The 25394-nt window shown below is 38.9% G+C and overlaps 1 protein-coding gene across 1 annotated transcript; it reads right to left on the bottom strand.

Moving 5' to 3' along the window:
- Window positions 1-844: 844 nt before the first annotated feature.
- On the bottom strand, window positions 845-21927 carry LOC129894748 (uncharacterized). Its single transcript, XM_055970400.1, has 7 exons — window positions 21841-21927; window positions 21436-21625; window positions 21160-21285; window positions 20107-20817; window positions 19694-19785; window positions 18665-18874; window positions 845-1174 (listed from the first exon to the last, which is right to left on the bottom strand). The coding sequence occupies exons 1-7, from the start codon at window positions 21925-21927 to the stop codon at window positions 845-847; spliced, it is 1746 nt and encodes a 581-aa protein (XP_055826375.1).
- Between the last annotated feature and the right edge of the window lie 3467 nt (window positions 21928-25394).

Here is a 25394-nt window from a genome sequence, read left to right as displayed (position 1 = left end):
GACAGCCTTGGTGCCACCTTTAGTGCCCTGTAAATTACCTCGCACATCTGGAGTAGGGGTAGAAGGAGCACGTCTGAGGAAATCTTGGGCCTTATGCCCAAACTCATCACACACAAAGCAGCCTCGAGGTCCAGAATACCGTGGAGGATAACAAAAATTATCAGTATGACCTTCGGAGCTTGAAAAATGACTATAACTGGTCTGGCCTGATCTAGATCCACATGTACCATCTGAGCCCTAAATAGTTGTCTGGCCCTATCTGCCCTGATAACCATGGGTACCTGAACTCAATTACTCCCTATCTCTGTATGAATGACCCCCAAACTGACCCTACCGAGGGAACCTCTTGGCCCCTCCCTGTCTAGTATGTCAAATTCTCTCTATTATCCTGGCGTGGTCAATAACACTTGAAAAGATACTACCAGATAACACAAGAAAGGTTGCAACCTCCTAATGATAACTAGTGAATCCCTTCACTAGCTTGTGAATCTGCTCAAACTCATTGGGGATACTAGACACAAAATAATGGGATAGCTCATGAAAGCGATCCTCGTACTCAAATACTGATAAGAAGCCCTGCTCCAATCTGCTAAACTCATCTCTGCGCTAGTCATGGAGGCTATAAGGCATGAACCTCTCAAGAAACACATCTAAAAATTGCTACCAACTCATCATAGGGGAACCAACAGGCCTATGAGCAATAATCGATCTTCACCACTCCTTGGCCACCCCTACAAGCTGATATAAAGTGTAAGCTACTCCATGTGCCTCAAGAATATCCTGGTTGAAAAACCTATCCTGACACTTAGTCAAAAAGACATAAGCCTTCTCCCCATCCGTGCCATCAAATTTGGAAGGTGCCAACCGAACAAATCTCTAAAAACAAACTCTTTTTCTCTTCTACCGATATGGAAGCACTAGCAGAAAATGGTGGAGCTGTAAATCTCAAAGGTAAGATAAAAGGCACCGAAGAAGAACTTGGAGTCTGAAATCCAACACTAGGCCTCTGAATTGGTGGCGTAGTGATAACTATGATGGGAGAGCCTGAAGTACCTAGGAGAACACCAAGAGTCAAAGCACCATCCAATATAGCCAATAGTCTAACCAATAACTCCTGAAGCATCGGAGTACTATCAGGGACCTCTGGAGGCTGTGCTGGCCTCTGCTCCTCAATCTACTGCTTATAATCATCCTCAAGCTCATACAATATCTCAGCGATGACTCTCTAGCTCGGCCACAAGCAGGTGCTTCTCCCCTCGCTTGGCCTCGGCCTTTGACTCCACTGCGTCCTCTACCTCAACCGCAAACTGGGCTCAGACAGTAGGTGCAGCCTCACCCTCAGTATCTCTGGCTCTAGTCCTCACCATCTGCGTAGAAGGAATAGATTAGAGGTATATAATACTTAATATGAATAACTCGCATGAAAGGAATCAAAAGAAGGAATTTATCCTAACAAGTATCTTATAGCCTGTCGAATATAAGTATGGACTTCTATGTACCGATCCACAAGACTTTACTAGAGACACTGCTCTTTAACTCATGAGACTGATGAACCTAGAGCTCTGATATCAATTTATCACAACCCAAAAACTGAGGTCATGATGGCACACATCCTAACACCCCACCTAATATATAAGCCTAAAAGTAAAACTCATACGAGACTCTCAAAAGGAAAGTCAGGCTACAAAATAAAGAAAAGCTAGAAATAAGGAAAATATCCCAAAATCGGGTGTCATAAGTGTAAAGAGCATCTAATACAATGATCAAATATGATATACATCATAAGTCTTCAAATAATAGTAAAGACTGGAAATAAAATCTAGAACTAATAGCGGTCTGAATTCAAAGACATGACCACCAATTTGAATAGTAAAATATCTACAATAGAGAAATCAGCTATCGCGCAGAATATCCTGATTATGATCTGCATTAAAAAGGAACACAGAAGTAGGGGTGAGTACAATTCACATGTACTCAATAGGTTTAACCAACTGAGTATAAGGAATTAATCTAAACTATGAAATAAATTAAGGAACGCTTCTACCTGCACGTAGAAAAGTCTCACTCCAGCTACGCTGCCAATTTATATAGGATGGAGTGAGTAAAGTAAACACATAAATACAGTTCAATATCATAATTAAGCAGATATATCAAATATCACAGGTATTAATGCAATGCATTATGATGATCCAATGATATGATGGTACGATGGGATCAAGGTTATCGCACAACCTGTCGTATAAACCTACCGAGCTGTGCTACCAAGAAGGACCTATGGGGGTATCGCGGACCATATACCACATCATATTCTCAATGTATCAACTACCTTACCACCCAGATCATGGCCAATGACTCATAATACTAATGTCTCATCCGCTTGCCACCTATCTCGTGGTCATGGATATAAAAGATGTCACATTTGTTTCTCAAAAAGAATTTTCACAGTTCTCAACTTCCTAATGATTAATGATAATATGCGTGAGGATGAATGCATTCAGAACATATAAGGCATGAAGGTAATATTCAACTCAACATGCAGTACAGGGTTTAAAGTTCTCAAAACTTAACATAAACATGATATTCACCCTCAATAGATAGTAATGGAAAGGAAATACCTCAAATTAAGTGTTCACCCTTTTTTCAAAAATATTTCAATACTAGGGGTGCTCAAAACCCCCAACTCAACCCCTCAGGCGGGCATTACAAGTCAAATACCTATTCACATTTCTAACTCAATTAAGTCATTGATTACACAGTCTCAACACAGATAAAATATTAAATAAGGCCCCCACACAGTCTACACAACACATATAAGACCCCACGCAGGGATCACAATATAAATTTATAGTCCCAAACTACACTACGACCCTATCCCAAAGTCTACAACATAGAATTTGACTAATCACCCCAACTTAGCTCTAAGAAGAATAGTCAAATCTACCTCAATTGTCGAAACCGTACTCGAGCGCTCTACCGGACGAACAACCTTTGAATTCAATGCCTGAAATGACAACCTACTATCAAAAATAAAACATATGCATCATAAGGAGTCCTATGACACTCATATTTATAGGTTTTGAAATTGGAGGTAAAATGATCCAAAAATTGATCATTTTTGAAAAGGGTCAAATCTAAAAAATTTATTGCAATCATGTTCTACTAGTAATAAGGAAATCATGATTGAAAAACCCATAAAAATAATTTCAAAATGAGTTAGAAATCATCATTTTCTTAAATTCGAATTAGGGAAAAAAATAAGAAATTTGGGGTTTGAAACTAAAGATTAGGAGTTGAAATCATGATATAAATGATGAAATATGAAAGATTTTAGTGAAATATTACTTACTCCACAAAATTACTCGAAGAACTCTCTCAAAAATCAACCCAAGAAGCTTATAAACTCAAAAATGTGAAAATGGTGTTTCTCCCGAAGTGAACACTGTTAAGGTAGAATTGTGCATCGCGATCACAATCCACTAATGCTCGCGATCGCGAAGGACACAAGATGAAAAGATCATCAAAATCGTGAACCATCCCTCGAAATCGTGAAGACCACTTTCCTGACTCATCTCTATCGTGTGGCCTAAAGTCACGATCGCGATGAATAAAAGTGATTGGACCAGAAACCAACAAAATCTCAAAATTAAATTCTCTGATGGGACCCTCGAGATTCGTTTGGAATCTCATATACACAAATATTATATGCACTCCTACTAAATTCAATGTTCCAGACTCAATGAAATCATTGAAATTTGAATTTTAAGTCTCCTTTACTCGAAATCTAATAAGTCACAACTAATCTAATTTCGGCACTTGAAATACCATAAATATCCTTGGAACCTCTAAAATTTACAACAGAGCCATTTCTAGCATTAGAATCACCCTCCGAAACCATTAGAATCATCAAAAATCCAATTTGAGTCTCCGAACTTGATTTATTGACCAAAGTCAAACTTAGCTCATTTAAAACTAACTTTCCAACTTGGGACCTCAAATTCACATATCAATCCCAAATATGATTTCGACGATTCCCCTAGATTAATTTGTACATTTTAGAGCTGATGGAACTGAAGTAATCCCGTTCCAAGATCCGTAACTCTAGTTAGTACCGAAACCCACTTTTTAACATCTTAACTCTATGGAACTCAATAATTTGCCCAATTCACAAACTATTAAGACTTTAACACATTCAATCATACAAATTGAACAAATAACACTCGGAGGCACTAAATATAATGGTAAAATGGTAATTTCATAAAAAAATTCAAAAATGACCCTCAAGGTCATTACAAGTGGACACCTCTTACTCTTTTATTATATTTTAGTCCTATTCTAGAGACAAAGACATTATAACTATATTTTTTTGTAATTTAGTAATATATTAGTGACTTGTACACGTGACAACTAATCTTGAGAAATTTGTGATTATTTACCTGCTTTTGATTAAGTTAAACCTTACTTTATTTCATTTACTTCTGCATTCATTTATCATTGGGTTTTAGGCTTGTTGACACCAAATTTTGGCTTGATATTTTTTAAAATTCATACCTTTAAGTATTTTCTTCGTTAAATAGTTCAAAAATGATTTTTTTACAATTTTAACTCAATTTTATCGATAATTATCCTTATTTCTAAAAAAAGGAATTAGGATTTTTAACAATTTATTTTATTTTATTTTAATTATAGCTATTTTTTATCATAGTTTGTTAATTTGTATTTTTACATATCATTTGTTATATTTGTTCATATTCATTTTAGTATTTTTATCACAGTCTAGGAATACACTTAAAATACAAATAAATATTAAACAAAATTCACAATTATACCTACCCCACTAATCACACAAAATCTTCCACACAATTTTACATATCCCACTATTACACAAAATTACCTACCTCTCTAATCACACAAAATCTTCCACACAATTTTACCTACCCCACTAATCACACAACATCTTCCACACAATTTTACCTACCCCACTAATTACATAAACTCTTCCACACAATTTTACCTACCCACTAATCACACAACATCTTCCACACAATTTTACCTACCCCACTAATCACATAAAATCTTCCACACAATTTTACCTACCCCACTAATCACAAAAAATCTCCACACAAAGCCTTTCTAATGACATTAGTCCTTAGTATGTCCCCACTTTGAGCCTTTAAGCCTTTTCTTTGAACAACTACACATTTAGCCTATACCCTTTCTGAATGCTTGTACGCATTATCTCCCTCTTGGCCTAACATTTTTGAGTGCACTCGTAACGACCAAAGCCGTCGTTAATCATGATTAAAAAGAAATTTGAAAGAATTAGGATTGACTAGGTCCTACCACCCCGCCAGAATGGGATAGTCCCACTGGGGCAGCGTCGCTAGAGCGGGAATAAGGTCGCTAGAGTGGGAAGTTGTGGGACAAAACTTAAGTTGTGAATTTTCTTTTTTGTTTTACTTCTCCTAAGTGGAGATTAGATGCGAGGATTTCTACAAAACCCTCTAAAAAGGTTGCTCTTGAATGAAGAAGAGGAGGAGAGGGAATCTCAACTTTTGAAAGGCTTCAACCCGTGGAATTCAATCTGGTCTTGCCCGTGGAACATCTAGAACAAATGATTCAGCAGTGTTATCTCTCCGTGAATGCTTAGATCCCAAGTAGGCTAGGCTTCTCTTTTCTGAGTAGTAAACATATACTTACCATGTAATATAAAAGGAAAATTAATGAGAATTCATATACTAAGTTGTGGGCCATGGGTTACGGGCAGAGATCTGATTATGATAGGGTCAGATTCGAATGTGACTTGGGTAGAAAGGTGCTGCAGTGAATTGAGAAGTTATGGATTATGATGTTTTTGTGTGCATTTGGTTAATCTATATCGGGCATAGAATCTCATACAGAAAAGTAAAACTAGTAGATTTTGAGGTCAAACCTGTAAGATTTGGTAGTGTGGACGTTGACTATTTTCGGAATTTTCTTAAATATATAATTGAGTTACTTATGATATGCATAAATATGTATAGATAAGGATAACAGGTTAGTCCTTATATAAATAAGCACTTGCTAGCCTATTTTTGAGATGAACCAAATCTTGGTAATATAAATGTTGTGAATACTAAATGTAATTGTGAATATGGTATGTTTGGATGGGTGTCACGTTCTGACATATATATGGATCGAGTGTCACATTTCGATACTTATTTGAATTGGGGGTCATGTTTTGATATATTCTTGGATCGGGTTCCATGTTCCAACATAAATATGACTGAATTGGGTCCCTTGAGAGGGCCAAGTATGTGTGCATGGATGGTCCCATGAGAGGACCTGACAATATATGTATTTTCATATAATAATAAGGTTAGTGGTAGATAAGCCATGGACTAAGAACTATAAATGAACTCTTGAGTTGAAGTGTGCTAGATATAGTGAATTATGATCATCAATACACTTATTGGTGGGTAAGAGGATGGGACCATGTTAGGCCTGTATATGATCTATATGGTATAATCATATTCTATATTTATACACTTAGAAGTTGAGGTTTCTAGTTGCCAAAGAGTATTACCATTGAGATTTCCATGAATAACTAAGGTAGAGATAGTAGCTATCTAAAACTCAAGTAAGTTGGAGCATGTGGTTGTGAGACGTATATGCTTTATGTTGTGAGACAATTAGACCACCTAGTGAGGGTTGGGTGAAATCATTAAACGGTTAAGGTTGCTAGGTGGGTACTATTGGGGTGATGGAATAATAGTAAGGTTGGTCCTTAACCCATAGGTTTTAAGTTGTAACTAGGGTGGTAGTGAAACTGTGTCGTTTAGGATGGTGAATACCCTACATATGAGAATAAGAAGTGCACTTATTGGGCTGGGGTGACCAAATTGAGGAAGTTTAAGTATTATGATATCTCTTATTTCTCTGTTCATATATTATGTGGTGGGTATTAGATTGAACAATGATTCCTACCAGTACGTGTTGTTTGTACTGATACTAGCCATGATATGCCACTTGGCATAATCTGGTTGAAGGGTCAGTTATGTCTCTTAGGTAAAGATGAAGGCGATCCTCCAGCAACTTCTATTTTTCTCTTATCTTGGTGGAAGTTGAGTCATTGGTCTTTTATTTTATTTCTACTCTTAGTAGCTCTTGTACCTGTTTAGACCAATTTCCTTAGAAGATTTTGTATAATTGTATAAGTTGGTCTTTAATATAGTTTTCTTTAAAATTTTGGTTTTCAAGTTTGTTTTAAATTCTGCAACTGTTCTTATATAAGGGGTTAAGGGTTCTCCTGCACAGGGTCATAAAGTGGGTGCCCGCACGATTCGGTGGGTTGGGTCGTGACAGCACTAAAGGTGTGTGAGATACAAAAGAAGATTCAAAGTTCAAAGTTATCAAAGTCAAAAAATTGAAAAGTCCTTCAAATTTTAGGATGCAAGAATGACTTTAGAAGAAAAGAAAGTTGAAAATTTCCAACAAGTTCAAGCAAGTAAAATTGCAACAAAGAAGAACACTCCAAACAATTAGTCGAAATAAGAAAAGGGTTAGACAAGTTTAAACTTCAAAAGAAGTCCAAAAGTACACAAGAAAGGGACAACATTGAGGATCTAGCGCTAAAGGCGTAACAAATGTTAAAAACACAAATTCAGTGCAATGCTCAAAAAGGAATTAAGTTACTTTATCCTAAATGACTATCCTACTCTTCCCTAAGCCTACGTTATAAGTCGATAACAAGCTCTACATGATTTCAGTTTAAATGATTCACATTAGTGGAGATTTACATGAAGGCCAAGCCTTTGATATCACAATTGCATTCATTGAATATTCTTTTGACTGTGAGTGTACTTTACATAATATCTTCAAATAAAAACACTTAAAATGTGTCCAAATTAAGACCTTTATTTTGGTGAGAGCACTTGAAGGATGATGTTAAGCCTAGTTCAAAGCCTTTGTTTGAAGCAAGATGAACAAATCTTGTCGTCACTTAAGTACATTTGAAGTACCATATGAAACCATAGGAATTACCTCAAAGTCAATGTCGATTGAATGAGAAAGCATTGGTGAGAAATTTCTATGCAATACTATTGTTGGTCTTAACTATAGTTAACATATGTTTCCTTGTTCAAAAAATAAAAATGGGTTGATACCCACCTTTGAATACTTGTCAAAGGAATTCTTTTTGACCATTTACTATTAATATTGAATTTTTTGGTTCGTCATACCCTTTAACATGACACCTTTTAAAAGTTGATTTGTTATTTTATACAAAATGATACTTTTTAAAATTGGTTTGTCATGCCATTTAAAATGATATCTTTTTAAAAAAAATTGGTTTGTCATGCCATTCAAATTGACACTTGTTTTAATTGGTTTATCATGACCTTTCAAAATGACACTTTTCGATTACTTATTTCTTTTAAATTGACATTTTTTGTAAAATTCATGATGTTATTTTCAAAGTAAAATATTGGATCACTACCTTATTCATTGCATCTAAGGCCACGTTTACTTAGTTTATATTGCATTTATGTTGTTGTTGCTACTAACATTGTTACTGCAGATTTTGTGATACACCATTCACACCAAATTCAAATTAGGTCATCCTCTTTCAAGGGACATATTGGATTGTCACATCACTTCAAGTGACATTTCAAGTTTAAATTAGGTCGCCCACCTTTCAAGAGATGCGTTGTGTTGTCACATCCCTCCAAGTGACATTTTAAATTCAAATTGGGTCGTCCGCCTTTCAAGGGACACATTAGGTTATCACACCCCTTCAAGTGACATTTCAAATTTAAATTGGGTCGTCCACCTTTCAAGGGACACATTGGGTTGTCACATCCCTTCAAGTGAAGTTTCAAGTTCAAATCGGGTCGTCCGCCTTTCAAGGGATACTTTGGATTGTCTCAACCCTTCAAGTTCAAATTAGGTCATCCTTCTTTCAAAGGACACATTGGATTGTCACATCCCTTCAAGTGACATTTCAAGTTTAAATTGGGTCGTCAGCCTTTCAAGGGACATATTGGGTTATCACATCCCTTCAAGTGACATTTCAAATTTAAATTGGGTTGTCCACCTTTCAAGGGACAGATTAGGTTGTCACATCCCTTCAAGTGATGTTTCAAGTTTAAATTAGATCATCCGCCTTTCAAGGGATACGTTAGGTTGTCATATCCCTTTGAGTGACATTTCAAATTTAAATTATTTCAAGTTCAAATTGGGTCATTCGCCTTTCAAGAGACACGTTGGGATGTCACCTCCCTTAAAAGTGATTTCAAGTTCAAATTAGGCCGTCCGCCTTTCAAGGGACACATTGGAATGTCACCTCCCTAAAAAGTGACATTTCAAGTTCAAATTAGGTCATCCACCTTTCAAAAAGACACATTGGGACATCACCTCCCTAAAAAGTGACATTTCAAGTTCAAATTAGGTTTTGCGCCTTTCAAGGGACACATTGGGATGTCATCTCCCTAAAAAGTGACATTTCAAGTTAAAATTAGGTCATCCGTCTTTCAAGGGACACATTGGGACGTCATATCCCTAAAAAGTGACATTTCAAGTACAAATTGGATCGTCCGCCTTTCAAGTGACTAATTGGGACGTCACCTCCCTAAAAAGTGACACATTGGGACGTCACCTCCATATAAAGTGACATCTCTAATTCAAATTCTCCCTACAAAGTGACATCTCAAATTCGGATTGGGTCGTCCGCCTTTTAAGGGGCACGTTGGGATGTCATCTCCCTACAAAGTGACATCTCATATTTAAGTTGGGTTGTTTGCCTTACAAAAGATAAGTTAAGTTGTTACGTCGTTCAAAGTGACATGCTATGTGGATAGTCTTCCTTTCAAAGGTACACAACTTTTCAATGGGCATTTTTGGAAGTAAAGTCGAAGATATGTGAATGTTTTGAGTCTTTGATCAATTCTTCCCTTTTAGTTTATTATTTTTAGCCCCATTGACGGGTGTAGAGTATTGTACAAAAGCTCTATTAATGTCTCATATCATTTTGTTAAAAGTTTATCAAACCAAAATTGGGTTCGTCAACTTTGTTTGTCTATGATCTCTTTCATCAATCCTAAACAAACAAAGAGGAAAGTTGTTGACATCAAATTTTGGCTTGATATTTTTTAAAATTCATACTTTTAAGTATTTTCTTCGTTAAATAGTTCAAAAACGATTTTTTTACAATTTTAACTCAATTTTATCGATAATTATCCTATTTCTAAAAAAAGAAATTAGGACTTTTATCAATTTATTTTATTTAATTTCAATTATAGCTATTTTTTATCACAGTTCATTAATTTGTATTTTTACATGTCATTTGTTATATTTGTTCATATTCATTTTAGTATTTTCAGCACAGTTTAAAAATATATTAAAATACAGATAAATATTAAAATTTTCCCACAATTATACCTACCCCACTAATCACACAAAATCTTTCACACAATTTTACCTACCTCATTAATCACACAAAATTTTCCACATAATTTTACCTACTCCATTAATCATACAAAATCTTCCACATAATTTTACATACCCCACTAATCACACAAAATCTTTCACACAATTTTATCTACCCCACTAATCGCACAAAAAATTTCACATAATTTTACCTACCCCACTAATCACACAAAATTTTCCACATAATTTCACTTACCCCGCTCTCTCCCTCACCCTCACTATAAATGACATCCATTTCTCCATCAAAACCAACCAACAACCACCAAATCCACTAAAATCCTCTTCTTTTCCAGTAAAACACACTCCATTTTCGGCGAGGCTTGAGCTTTCACTCTCAAATCTAACTAGACATAGATGTTGCTTCACTTTGTTTTATGATTTTGCTATTCTTGTTTCTATGTTTTGTTACATTTTAATGTATATTTCATTCCATTTCGGATGTGGCCGGAGGGGTTCAAATTGCGGCCATTATTTTCTGTGTTTTCATGTTCTCCGGTCATTATTCATGATTCTCCATTAAGTTTTGTTTACTATTTTGTTTGGGTCATTTTTGTTCCGATATTTTTAGTTAATTTGGATGTACGTAATGTAATTTTTTTACCTTAATTTTGTTTGTTTCCTTTTTGAACTATTTATAGGTCCCATTGGCCAATCAAAAAATATCTCTGTGATTTTCAAAGCCTCCTTATTTTAAAAGACGAAAATTTTAATTTAAGTTTATATTATTATATATTACAAGTTGAAATTGGCCGATGAATAAATTATGATCGATTTCTAAAGCCTTCCGAGTTCATAAGATAAGCTTTATTTTTGAATTATTATTATTATTATTATTATTATTATTGTTGTTGTTGTTGTCATTGTTGTTATTATTGTTGTTATTAGTATTATTATTGTTGTTGTTGTGGTTATTATTATTATTTCTATTATTATTATTATTGTTGTTGTTGTTGTTGTTATTATTGTTATTATTATTGCTATTATTATTTCTATTGTTATTATTATTTCTATTATTATTGTTATTGTTGTTGTCATTGTTGTTGTCGTTGTTGTTGTCGTTGTTGTTGTTGTTGTTGTTGTCGTTGTCGTTGTCGTTGTTGTTGTTGTTGTCGTTGTTGTTGTCTTTGTCGTTGTTGTCGTCGTTGTTGTTGTCGTCGTTGTTGTTGTCGTCGTCGTTGTTGTCATCGTTGTTGTCGTCGTCGTTGTTGTCGTCGTTGTCGTCGTCGTTGTCGTCGTTGTTGTCGTTGTTATTGTTGTCGTTGTTGTTGTCGTTGTCATTGTCGTTGTCATTGTCGTCGTCGTTGTCGTCGTTATTGTCATCGTCGTTGTTGTCCTTGTTGTTGTCGTTGTTTTTGTCGTTGTCATTGTCGTTGTCATTGTCGTTGTCATTGTCGTTGTCATTGTCGTTGTCGTTGTCATTGTTGTTGTTGTTGTTGTTGTTGTTGTCATTTTTGTCATCATTGTTGTCGTCGTCGTTGTCGTCGTTGTTGTCGTTGTTGTTGTCATTGTTGTCGTCGTTGTTGTCATCGTTGTTATCGTTGTTGTTGTTGTTGCTGTTATTCTTTATCTCCTACTAACATATTCATTAAGTATTTTTACAGGTACCTAGAATTTTCTCCTTAAGAAGTTATTTGAATTAAATTTGAATCATATTTTTAATTTGTTATTATGTATATTATTGGCTTTAGACAAATATTAGGCTGTTTTTAATATTATTATTTTATTTTATTCTTTGTGTATATTTTATGTTTATACTTGTGCATTATTTTTATTTCCTACTCAATTTAAAAAATTAGTTCAGCTGGGACCCACAGTTGTGGATTCTGAAGGATGTGAATACCTTTCTTTCGGAATCACTTGAATCCCTTACCTAGAATCTATTGGTATTTCCAACTCGAAGGCCCTAGTACTATTGACTTTGCACTAGATTAAATTGAAGCCTTTTTTCGGCAAACCTACATCACAGTGCATTAGGGTCATTCACGCACTTCTGGTACTACCCACCACCGTGCACTCTTAAACATTTTATAATAATTAATTGGTTTTTTAATTATTCTAAAATTAGGTAGCGACTCCTTAAAATAATATTCTTTCTTTAAATTTCTTTTTAAACTATTAAATATTGATTTTTTTACGAGTCTCACGACGTTACGCCTTATTTGCAAACATAAGGATGTAACAAGATTGACTTGTCTCGGTGGGTTGAGACGAGTGTCATCACACCCATTTTTGGGTCATGACAACTATGACCACGTGTAATGATAATAATCCAAACCCAAAAGTTCCCCCAGATATAGATAAATCTTAGATTAATCTTGACCCCCCATTAGATGGACGGATTCCTAGCTTTAAGAACATTCTGATTTCCACTTCCCAATTAAGAACAATAAACCGACAATCAACTCAAACCATAGTTCTACAATGTAAATAGACAAGTATGTGATAACATAGGAACCACCAAATTGCTCTCCTACATAGCTGGATCAAATTGGGAAGGAGGATATAGGCAACACAATTCTTCTCTCTGAAAAAGAAAAGTAGAGAATATATCTCCCTTGGGCCTATTTTGTAATCATCAAATTGTTATGAAAAATATTGATCCACCATATATCAAAACTAGATTAGGGATCTTATGGAGACCTACAGAGGAAATCACCCTGACTGATTTGGGACATGATTATTATATAGTCAAGTTCTTTAAGGAGGAAACTATGAAAAAGGCACTTTAAAATGGTCCTTGGTTTATCAATGGCTACTTCTTACTAATAAAATTATGGCACCCCAACTTTGTTGCTTCAGAGGCTAAGAAAAACATCTCCGCAATATGGGTTGGGCTTCCCGAGCTACCAATGGAATTCTATGATCATGCCATCTTAGCTAGAGTTGGGAGAAGATTGGGAAAATTAGTCAAAACTGATGTATGCACATCTGCAGCATTAAAGGGGCGCTATGCACATATATGTGTTGAAATCCCTTTCGATGTACCGATCCAGAAACCTATTTATATTGGTCATCATAAGCAATCTATTATTTATGAAGGATTTGATATATTTTGCTTCAAATGTGGGGTCCTTGTACATAATAGAATTAACCGCATAATTAAAACAATACATACAAATGGGTGTTCTAGCATGGAAATAGAGCAATCAAAGAAAATCCACACTTTAGAAGGAACGACTACTTCTAAAGAGGTAATAACCGACGGGGGAGAGGAACAATGGTAGGTGGTGTCATTCCCAAAGAAAAGAACACCATATCACAACGTTCAACGAAAGAGATCGACGACAAGGAACCAGGTATTAGCATTTTATTGTTTGAAGCTAGTACATGTAAGTATCTTGAATCTAAGGTTTTTAAATAGAGGAAGAATTCCCAGAAAATGAACCAAAATTCTAGTCCCTCCACTAATCTCTCACAAAATCATAGTCCAACTCAAGGGATTCGAACTCAAAACCAAAAAATATTATGCCTTAAGGACGTGAACAGTAATAAAAAAGACATTATTAATTCATCATTAAAAGGATTTCCTAAAACAAACATTTCTCCCAACTCTAACTTCTCAGAAAAGGTAGATACAGTAACCTACATGAATAGAGTGACCTCTACATTGACTCCTACTTTAACCCCTAATTCCACACCTATCCTACAGGCTAGTCACCACACCAATACTTCCACCCTTTTGGGAACTGCTATATAGATATCCACCTCAGAAAAGTGAGTTGACATGGATCGATCCATATCCAGTCAATTGGCCAACTGTCACAAGGCGGCGGAGGCCAAATCTATTTTTGTATCTAAAATATCTGATACTACTTCTAAGTTTGTCTCCTATATACACAATAGACAACCTTCCAAATTCAGATGGGATTATTAATGAGATAAATTAGGAATTATTTAATACTCCTAATATTTTTATTGCCAAAAGCATACACTCCTTTTTTAGTAATAAAATAACTATCCCTATCAACTCTATATCTATAGAATTACTGACTCTACCACATAATGCCAAGAACTCTCTTTTTAGCTCAACAAAGAAGAATTACTCATAGGACACCCCTCTACTCCCAAACTCCCAAACCCAACACGAACCAAAACATACAAGCCAACATGAATCCTTTGAATTATTTCCCAAGCCCCTTCCCTCATTTTCCAATGATTCCCATAACTATAGGGGGAACTACCTTCTATGCAACACAAGCAACACCTCAAAATCTAATCCCTCAATCGTGGTTGGAGGTGGGACTCCATGGACAAGCATTGTCCTTCTTGGCGATTGTGGAGGCCAAGAGGTAGTTATAGTAGCTCAGAACCCCACCTTTCTAGCTCAAGTAGTCTCAGAGGGAATGAGGCTTGCCTAGGAAGCCTACAAAAACCAAATATGGATGTCCACATTTCTCCAACAACCTTTATCCATGAAAACTCCTCAACTCCCTTTTTACCAATTCCCAACATGGGAAATGCCACCCTTCAACCCTTTTAGTCAGACCTCAATCTAGGAATAGGTCCCTTTCACCCTTCATTTTTCCCTCAACAAGCTCAGGAGGTAGCCTTGACCCCATGGCTCAATCATATGGAAGGACAGGATGCATCACTGGTACCCAACTAGGCGGAGGAGGGACTGAACATGAACATTCCAACCATTTAGCGGCATCCTCTTAGGTACCACCTCAACCTCGTCCCTCCCCCACACCCCACTCCCCAGTTGGCATAGGTTCAAGAGTAGATCAAAATCCGAATGTTCAAGAGGTAGAAGAAGTTATGAAGATAATGAGGAAAACCAGAATGGAAATATAGGTGTTAAAGGAGGTAAAAGTAGTGTTATTCAAAGAATAATTCAAAAAAATGCATACTAATTTCCTACAAACCTAAGAAAAGCCTCAATAGATATATATTCCCCACTCTCTCAAGAGATAGGAAACTTTATTATCGTGATGAGTACAATTCTGAGGATTTGGACGCCCGCATTTGCAATACCAGCGCCAATGATAGTACCTCCAAACCTCAATAGATCAATGAATATTATCAAATGGAACTGTAGAGATTGTAACGACCCAGATTTTAGAGAAACTTTTGGTCACTAATAGACTGGCACAGATGTCACGCCCCGGGAGAGTACCCTAGACGTAACCGGCACCCGAAGGCCATTTCTGACCTCCGAGCGAACTACCTGGTCCAGTCACACATTCATTCAATCACATTCTCTTAGCGGAAACTCAATTAAAGAAATACTATTCATATATGGGGGCCGAAGGCCAAACATTTACAAACCCAACAAGGCAATAAAATAAGACTCCTCAAAATAACAGTTCGACCTCCCCACACTCTTGTCTATGAAGCCTCTATCAAAGTCTAAGAGGTGTCAATGACAAGTCCATGGCTACCAACAATCAAGGTAAAGTAAATGTCAACAAAATTGTACATGAAGGCTCAACATCCTCCGGAAACTAGGAGGACTCACCAACTAGCTGAGGGTGTAGGTAGATCTTCAACAGAGCGCCGGTTGATGATCTCTAGTACCTGTCTCTGCATCATGAAATGATGCGGGCCAAATGGCATCAGTACATGGAATGTACGAGTATGTAAAATGGCCGAATACAACGAACATCATGAAAGAATTAATCAACTCGGAAACTTAACTCAAGAGGAATAATAACTCAATCAAATGTCTTAAGTCTAAACAAGAATATGATTTAGACGGGACCAATCACATACAATTCAACTCAATCTGACTCAGAGTACTATCAAGACCTATTTGAGAGTTTCTCTTACCCGACAACCATCACTTATAAGCCAGTGAAAGTACAACAAATCGACGTTGTTGCCGCGTCTGTTCATACCTTGCCAGGGTATGAACGAATCAACCAATCATGGATCTAATCCAACCAAGTCCTATAATGTCAGGACAAACATCTCGGGGAAGCATCCGACTTTAACGGTTCAATCCCCCCTACGTTTGGCGACGTAGTTATTGGGTTCGAGTATGGACTTTACTCTTGCCCAATTTGGTGCTCGATACTCCTCCCAAGACTCCATGCTCATAAAACTCCATCCAATCAACTCAATCAAATCATATCAACAAGTCTTATTACAACCTTGTCAACTCATCAACTCTATCACGATCAAATCTTTTTCAATCATACTATCCGGTCAATCTCAGTCATATCTTTCAAATGAAATTTGAATGCACATTTATAGCAACATATAAGCAGAACCAATCATTTCCTCTATCCATTTACTCAATCTTTGAAACTCATCACAACTCCAAGGCTTTAAGTCAACAATTTAAGATAAGCAACATTTTTAAGAAAATAGCATCCTTCATCATAATCCACATAATTAAGAAGATCAATAAAACATATTTAACAACTCATCTTCATCGACTCATACTCACATAAAGGCTTAATTTAGGAACTTCTTGGCTCAACAACATCAACACATATAGAATCAAATACATAGGGGGCAAAGTTCATACAAGCATAAACCATACCAAGAAACTCCATTTCTATGGACATCTAACCTCAAAGCAAGAATAGGGCACATGGGGGGGGGACTCAACCATGTTTTAGATAGCCTTACATACCTTAGTGAAGACTTGAAGAAAACCTTGTGGTTGGGTCTTCAATGGAGGACTCAAATCTTAAAGCTCTTGGACTCTTTTTTGTTGAAAATGGAGAAGAAGAAGAAAAGAGAGAGAAGCTAGGGCTTTTTAGAGAGAGGGTAAGGCTGTAAAATGTGTTCCCAAAGGACCAAGGGTAACATATATATAATTTGGGTAAGTTCCCAAATTACCCCTCCTCAAAAGTTCTAAAAAATAGGCTAAAAACGCACCTGGCGCGATAGTGGCGCGTCGCGCCATTGCAGCGCCAGGCTGAATATGCCTAAAACCTGCACACCTCGTAGTGGTGCACCTTGCCAAAGACCAAACTACTGAGTCATGTTTCTGGCGCGATAGTAGCGCGTCGCGCCCTTACAGCGCCAAGACCATATTTTCTGGGTTCTGGAAATTTGGCCTGAAAAACCCTGCACAACTTTTAGTGGCGCGTCACGCCAATGACCAAACTACTAAGGCATGTTTATGGTGCGATAGTGGCGCGTCGCGCCCTTACAGCGCCAAGGCCATTTCCCCAGTAGTTGCAACCCAGGCCAAAAATGAAATTCCTGCCGTGCTAGTTCATCTTAGGATCGTCATATCTTTTGACTCCGAACTCCAAAATTTACGTTCTTGGTGGCGTTGGAAAGAAGACTCAACGACCTTTGATTTGATGGATCATGGGCCACCCAGATTGTCGTTTTTCAAAAGATAGGGTCGTTATAAGTCGACCCCTTATGCGAACTCCTACCCAAACTTAGCCACGATGAATCTTTTGGATTTAATTTGATCCTAGGGGTCCTTCATGACCCTACCTCACCTCTAACGCTGCTCAAATTCTCAAAGACTCATTTCGAATCATGCATACGCTCCTCAATACTCGAGTTCGACCCTACCCGTATACAAGAAGGGTTTGAATTCTAGGGGAAAATTTTGAGGGGTGTTACATTATCTCCCTCTTGGGATCATTCATCCTCGAATGACGAGTGGCCAGGAATGGACTCAGGGTACAGATCACAATCAACATCTAGTCATTCAATCAATCAAATTTTCAAACAAATATCAATCAAAACTCAAAATGCACTAATGAATTCAAGTCAAAGAAATGTCGTTACCTTCAATATTCTCCTCGGTAGGCACGAATAGATGGGGATATTTAGATTTCATGGCTTCCTCCGCTTCCCATGTGGCTTCCTCAACAAATTGGTTTCTCCACAAGACTTTGACTGAGGCGACTTCTTTGTTCCTCAGTTTGCGAACTTGGCGATCAAGAATTTGGACCGGAACCTCTTCATAAGACAAGCTATCCTTAATTCCAATGCTATCAATGGGGACTACCAACGAGGGATCGCCCAAGCATTTTTTTAACATCGAAACGTGGAATACCGGATGAATAGAGGCTAGCTCCGACGGCAACTCCAACTCATAAGCAACACTCCCAATCCGTCTCAAGATCTGGTAAGGACCAATATATCGAGGACTAAGCTTCCCCTTCTTTCTAAACCTCATGACACCCTTCATGGGTGACACTTTCAAATATACCCAATCACCCACCTCAAACTCTAAGTCTCTCCTTCTCACATCGGTGTAAGATTTTTGGCGGCTTTGGGCTGTCTTTAGCCTATCTTGGATAACTCTCACCTTCTCCATGGCTTGGTGAACAAGGCCAGGCCCAATCAACTCGGCTTCACCAACTTCAAACCACCCAATGGGAGATCTACACCTCCTCCCATACAAAGCTTCATAAGGAGCCATTTGAATGCTTGCATGATAGCTATTGTTGTATGTAAACTCTATGAGAGGTAAGTGATCATCCCAATTTCCCTTGAAGTCAAGCACACATGCCCTCAACATATCTTCCAATGTCTGGATGGTGCGCTCTGCTTGTCCATCTGTCTGGGATGGAAGGCTGTACTCAAGTTCACCCTCGAACCTAATCCCTTTTGAAAGGAGTTCCAAAATTGGGAAGTGAATTGAGCTCCTCTGTCTGAGATAATAGACAAGGTAACCCCATGCAATCTAACGATCTCCTGGATGTACAACTTTGCATAATCTTCTGTGGTATCAGTAGTCTTAACCGCCAAGAAGTGAGCTGATTTCATCATTCTATCCACAATCACCCAAATGGAATCATGTTGCTTTCGGGACTTCGGCAAGACTGTAATAAAGTCCATGTTGATCATCTCCCACTTCCATTCTGGAATTTCTATGTTTTGGGCTAAACCACATGGCCTTTGATGCTCAACCTTCACCTGTTGGCAATTCGGGCACTTGGAAACAAATTTTGCAATATCCTTCTTCATCCCACTCCACCAATAGATTTCTTTCAAGTCATGATACATTTTCGTGGAGCCTAGATGAATGGATTACCTGGAACTATGCGCTTCGACATAATTCTCTCTCGAACATCATTGACATCCGGCACACATAATCTATTTTGGTACCTCAACACACCATCTCCCCCTTTGGTGAAAACCATTACCTCTTGTTTGTGAACAATTCCCTTCAATTAGAGAAGGATGGGATCTTGGTCTTGCTTCTCCTTTACCTCTGCCACAAGTGAGGACTAGACCCATCCTGAATAGTAACTCTGCCTTCATTGTTCTCTTCCAGATAAACTCCCAATTGGGCTAATCTGTGTACCTCTTTCGCCAATTCTCTCCTTCCTTCCTCCACATGGGCAGTGCTACCCATAGACAACCTGCTAAGAGCATCAGCAACAACATTAGCTTTACCTAGATGGTAGAGGATGCTCATATCATAGTCCTTGAGTAGCTCAAGCCATCTTCTTTGCCTCAGGTTGAGTTCCTTCTGGCTAAAGACGTATTGCAAACTCTTGTGATCGGTGAATACATTGATATGCACTCCATACAGGTAGTGGCGCCATATTTTAAGTGCAAACACCACAGCCGCCAGCTCAAGGTCATGAGTTGGGTAATTCCTCTCGTGAACCTTAAGCTGTCTTGAAGCATAGGCTATCACCTTCCCCCTTTGCATCAACACACAACCCAAACCAATTCTAGATGCATCACAATAGATCACAAAACCCTCTGTACCATCGGGCAAGGTTAGAACAGGGGCAGTGGTTAGCTTAGTCTTCAATTTCTGGAAACTCTCCTCACAAGCCTCGGACCATTGGAACTTAGCCTTCTTTTGAGTCAGCTTAGTCAATGGTGATGATATGGAGGAGAATCCGTCTACGAACCTTCGATAATAGCCAGCCAAACCCAAGAAGCTCCTTACCTCTATCGGGGATGTGGGTCTGGGCCAACTCTTCACTGCCTCAATTTTCTGAGCATCAACCTGAATACCATCTCCAGATATAATGTGGCCTAGGAAGGCCACTGATGCAAGCCAAAATTCATATTTGGAGAACTTTGCATACAATACCTGGTATCTCAAAGTTTGCAAGACGACTCTAAGATGATGGGCATGCTCCTCCTCATTCTTGGAGTAAACTAGAATATCATCTATGAACACAATCACAAACATATCAAGATATGGCTTGAATACTCGGTTCATGAGATCCATAAAAGCGGCGGGGGCATTAGTCAACCCAAAGGACATGACCAAAAATTCGAAGTGGCCATAACGAGTCCGGAAAGCAGTCTTCAGAATATCATATTCTCTCACCTTCAACTTGTGGTAACCAGATCTCAAGTCTATCTTTGAGAAACACGTGGCACCCTGAAGTTGATCAAATAAATCATCTATTCTGGGGAGAGGGTATTTGCTCTTTACGGTGACCTTATTCAGTTGCCTGTAGTCAATACACATTCTAAGAGACCCATCTTTCTTCTGAACAAATAGGACCGGAGCTCCCCATGGCGAGACACTCAGTCTAATAAATCTCTTATCTAACAAGTCCTTCAACTGCTCCTTCATTTCTTTCAACTCGGCTGGGGCCATTCTATAAGGAGGAATTGAGATAGGCTGGGTATCAGGAAGAACATCAATCCCGAAGTCGATCTCCCTATCAGGAGGGACTCCAGGCAAATCTTCAGGAAAGACATCCGGAAACTCATTGACAATCGGAGCCGACTCAAGGGATGGAGACTCAATATTGTCACCTTTCACTCGGACAATGTGATAAACACACCCTTTTGAGATTAGCTTCCTGGCCCTAAGGTATGAAATAAACTTACCCTTAGGTGCAATTGGACTACCCTTCCACTCTATAATAGCCTCATTCGGGAATTTGAACGTGACAATCTGAGTTCTACAATCAATAGAGGCATAACAGACATAGAGCCAGTCCATGCCAAGGATCACGTCAAAGTCAACCATGTCCAACTCAACTAGGTCGGCCAAGGTATCCCTGTGATAAATGGACACAGTGCAATCTCTATAGACTCTCTCAGCTAAGACAGAATCACCGACAGGAGTGGCCACACTAAAAGGCTCAAGAAGACGTTCAGGAATTTTATCAAATTTACTAGCCACATAAGGAGTCACAAAAGATAGCATGGCACCCGGATCCATCAATACATAACAATCAAAAGAAGAGACTCGAATCATACCCGTCACGACGTTTGGAGAGTCCTCTTGATCTTGGCGACTACCCATGGCATATAAACGGTTTGTACCTCCGTCGGTGCCTGAAGTAGTGCCCCTTTGATTACCTCTAGTCGGTGGTGCGGTGGTAGAATGTTGGGCCCTGTTCCCCCATGCTGGATACTCCTTCTGAAAATGGTCTATTTGGCCGCATTTATAACAACCCATCATTCCCACTCTGCACTCTCCCAAGTGAAACTTACCACACTTGACGCATGGTGGCTTCCCTTGCGCACCTTGACCCAGCTAGCTTGGGATTGAGATCCCTGGGGTCTGAAATTCTGGCAGCCTTGCCCCTGCCAATCATACCTGTTTTTCGGCATCGGTGCACTGGCAGTAGATGAGGCATAGTTGGAAGGCCTCTTCTAGAAGAAGGACCTGTTGCCCTTGCCTTGCCTCTGCTCATTCTCATGGCCCGCTGATTTTGCCTTCTTGCTCAGGTGTTCTTCTCTGTCCTTTCTTTTCTCATCCTCCACTTGTTGGGCATACACCATTAATCTTAAAAGATCTATATCTGAGATCAATAATGCTGCCTTGCACTCCTTCTTCACATGCCTCCCTAATCCGGAGACGAACTTCCTCATCTTTGACCTTACATCCGGAATCATTTCTGGAGCATACCTAGATAGCTGGATGAACTTCAGGCCATACTCCTTAACTGTCATTCCCTTTTGTTTCAGATTAACAAATTCCTCCACCTTCGCTTCCCTCAATTCTCAGGGAAAGAAGTGGTCAAGAAAAGCTCCCTCAAATTCATCCCACCTAGCAGGTTCAGCATCTTTACCTCTACCTTATTCCCATTGGTTATACCAAATGTTTGCCACCTCTTTGAGTTGATAAGACACCGACTCAACCCCCTCAATTTCCGTAGCATGCATAGCTTTCAGCATTTTCCACATTTTATCAATAAAGTTTTGGGGATCTTCATCAATCTTAGAACCCGTGAATGCCGGCGGATTCATTCTCAGAAAGTCTCTAATTCTAGTGGCAGCAGATGGCTCCTAGGAACCAGAGCTGAGAGTCGGAGAACCCTGATTACCACTTCGGGCAGCCATTAGTTGCGTGAGCATTGCAATTGCCCCTCAAAATTCTGCCTCTAATATGGGTGCAGGTGGAGTAGATGGCACTTGAGGTGCCTCCGCATATCTCGCAGGTCGGCCTCTAGCCTTTGCTGGGCGTGCCTCTGACTGTGGCATCCCTGCATTATCATCATTCCTCTGGCTAGCGGTACGTTTAGGAAGCATTATCTGTAACGTACAAACGCACGAATTAGAAAGGAGTTTTATAGAGTTTAACTCTATCGCACGAGTTCAGAGTATGAGAGAAGTGAAACAATTCCTAATGCCCTATAGCCTCCTGCTTATAAGTGTGGTGCACAACATACCCACAAGCAAGACTCTACTAGACACGGCTTCATAGACTCCCTAGGACACTTGAACTCTATGCTCTGATACCATATTTGTCACGCCCCGGGAGGGTACCCTAGACATAACCGGCACCCAAAGGCTATTTCTGACCTCCGAGCGAACCACCTGGTCCAGTCACATATTCATTCAATCACATTCTCTTAGCGGAAACTCAATTAAAGAAATACTATTCATATATGGGGGCCGAAGGCCAAACATTTACAAACCCAACAAGGCAATAAAATAAGACTCCTCAAAATAACAGTTCGACCTCCCCACACTCCAATCTATGAAGCCTCTATCAAAGTCTAAGAGGTGCCAATGACAAGTCCATGGCTACCAACAATCAAGGTAAAGGAAATGTCAACAAAACTGTACATGAAGGCTCAACATCCTCTAGAAACTAGGAGGACTCACCAACTAGCTGAGGGTGTAGGTAGATCTTCAACGGAGTGCCGGTTGATGATCTCTAGTACCTGTCTCTGCATCATGAAACGATGCAGGCCAAATGGAATCAGTACATGGAATAAATGAGTATATAAAATGGTCGAATACAATGAACATCATGAAAGAATTAATCAACTCGGAAGCTCAACTCAAGAGGAATAATAACTCAATCAAATGTCCTAAGTCTAAACAAGAATATGATTTAGACGGGACCAATCACATACAATTCAACTCAATCTGACTCAGAGTACAATCAAGACCTATTTGAGAGTTTCTCTTACCCGACAACCATCACTTATGAGCCAGTGAAAGTACAACAAACCGACGTTGTTGCCACGTCTGTTCATACCTTGCCAGGGTATGAACGAATCAACCAATCATGGATCCAATCCAACCAAGTCCTATAATGTCAGGACAAACATCTCGGGGAAGCATCCGACTTTAACGGTTCAATCCCCCCTACGTTTGGCGACGTAGTTATTAGGTTCGAGTATGGACTTTACTCTTGCCCAATTCGGTGCTCGATACTCCTCCCAAGACTCCATGCTCATAAAACTCCATCCAATCAACTCAATCAAATCATATCGACAAGTCTCATTACAACCTTGTCAACTCATCAACTCTATCATGATCAAATCTTTTTCAATCATACTATCCGGTCAATCTCAGTCATATCTTTCAAAAGAAATTTGAATGCACATTTATAGCAACATATAAGCACAACCAATCATTTCCTCTATCCATTTACTCAATCTTTGAAACTCATCACAACTCCAAGGCTTTAAGTCAACAATTTAAGATAAGCAACACTTTTAAGAAAATAGCATCCTTCATCATAATCCACATAATTAAGAAGATCAATAAAACATATTTAACAACTCATCTTCATCGACTCATACTCACATAAAGGCTCAATTTAGGAACTTCTTGGCTCAAAAACATCAACACATATAGAATCAAATACATAGGGGACAAAGTTCATACAAGCATAAACCATACCAAGAAACTCCATTTCTATGGACATCTAACCTCAAAGCAAGAATAGGGCACATGGGGGGGGACTCAACCCATGTTTTAGATAGCCTTACATACCTTAGTGAAGACTTGAAGAAAACCTTGTGGTTGGGTCTTCAATGGAGGACTCAAATCTTGAAGCTCTTGAACTCTTTTTTGTTGAAAATAGAGAAGAAGAAGAAAAGAGAGAGAAGCTAGGGCTTTTTAGAGAAAGGGTGAGGCTGCAAAATGTGTTCCCAAAAGACCAAGGGTAACATATATATAATTTGGGTAAGTTCCCAAATTACCCCTCCTCAAAAGTTCTGAAAAATAGGCTAAAAACGCACCTGGCGCGATAGTGGCGCGTCGCGCCATTGCAGCGCCAGGCTGAATACGCCTAAAACCTGCACACCTCGTAGTAGCGCGCCGCGCCAGAGACCAAACTACTGAGGCATGTTTCTGGTGCGATAGTGGCGCGTCGCGCCCTTACAGCGCCAAGACCATGTTTTCTGGGTTCTGGAAATTTGGCCTGAAAAACCCTGCACAACTTTTAGTGGCGCGTCGCGCCAAGGACCAAACTACTGAGGCATGTTTATGGCGCGATAGTGGCGCATCGCGCCCTTACAGCGCCAAGGCCATTTCCCCAGCAATTGCAACCCAGGCCAGAAATGAAATTCCTGCCATGCTAGTTCATCTTAGGATCGTCATATCTTTTGACTCCGAACTCCAAAATTTACGCTCTTGGTGGCGTTGGAAAGAAGACTCAACGGCCTTTCATATGATGGGTCATAGGCCACCCAGATTTTCGTCTTTCAAAAGATAGGGTCGTTAGAAGTCGACCCCTTATGCGAACTCCTACCCAAACTTAGCCACGACGAATCGTTTGGATTGAATTTGATCCTAGGGGTCCTTCATGACCCTGTCTCACCTCTAACGCTGCTCAA

Source organism: Solanum dulcamara, chromosome 7, assembly GCF_947179165.1.
Source record: "Solanum dulcamara chromosome 7, daSolDulc1.2, whole genome shotgun sequence".
Classification (NCBI taxonomy): domain Eukaryota; kingdom Viridiplantae; phylum Streptophyta; class Magnoliopsida; order Solanales; family Solanaceae; genus Solanum; species Solanum dulcamara.
The sequence above is the reverse complement of the archived record's forward strand: the minus strand, read 5'-3'. Positions and strand labels throughout refer to the sequence as shown.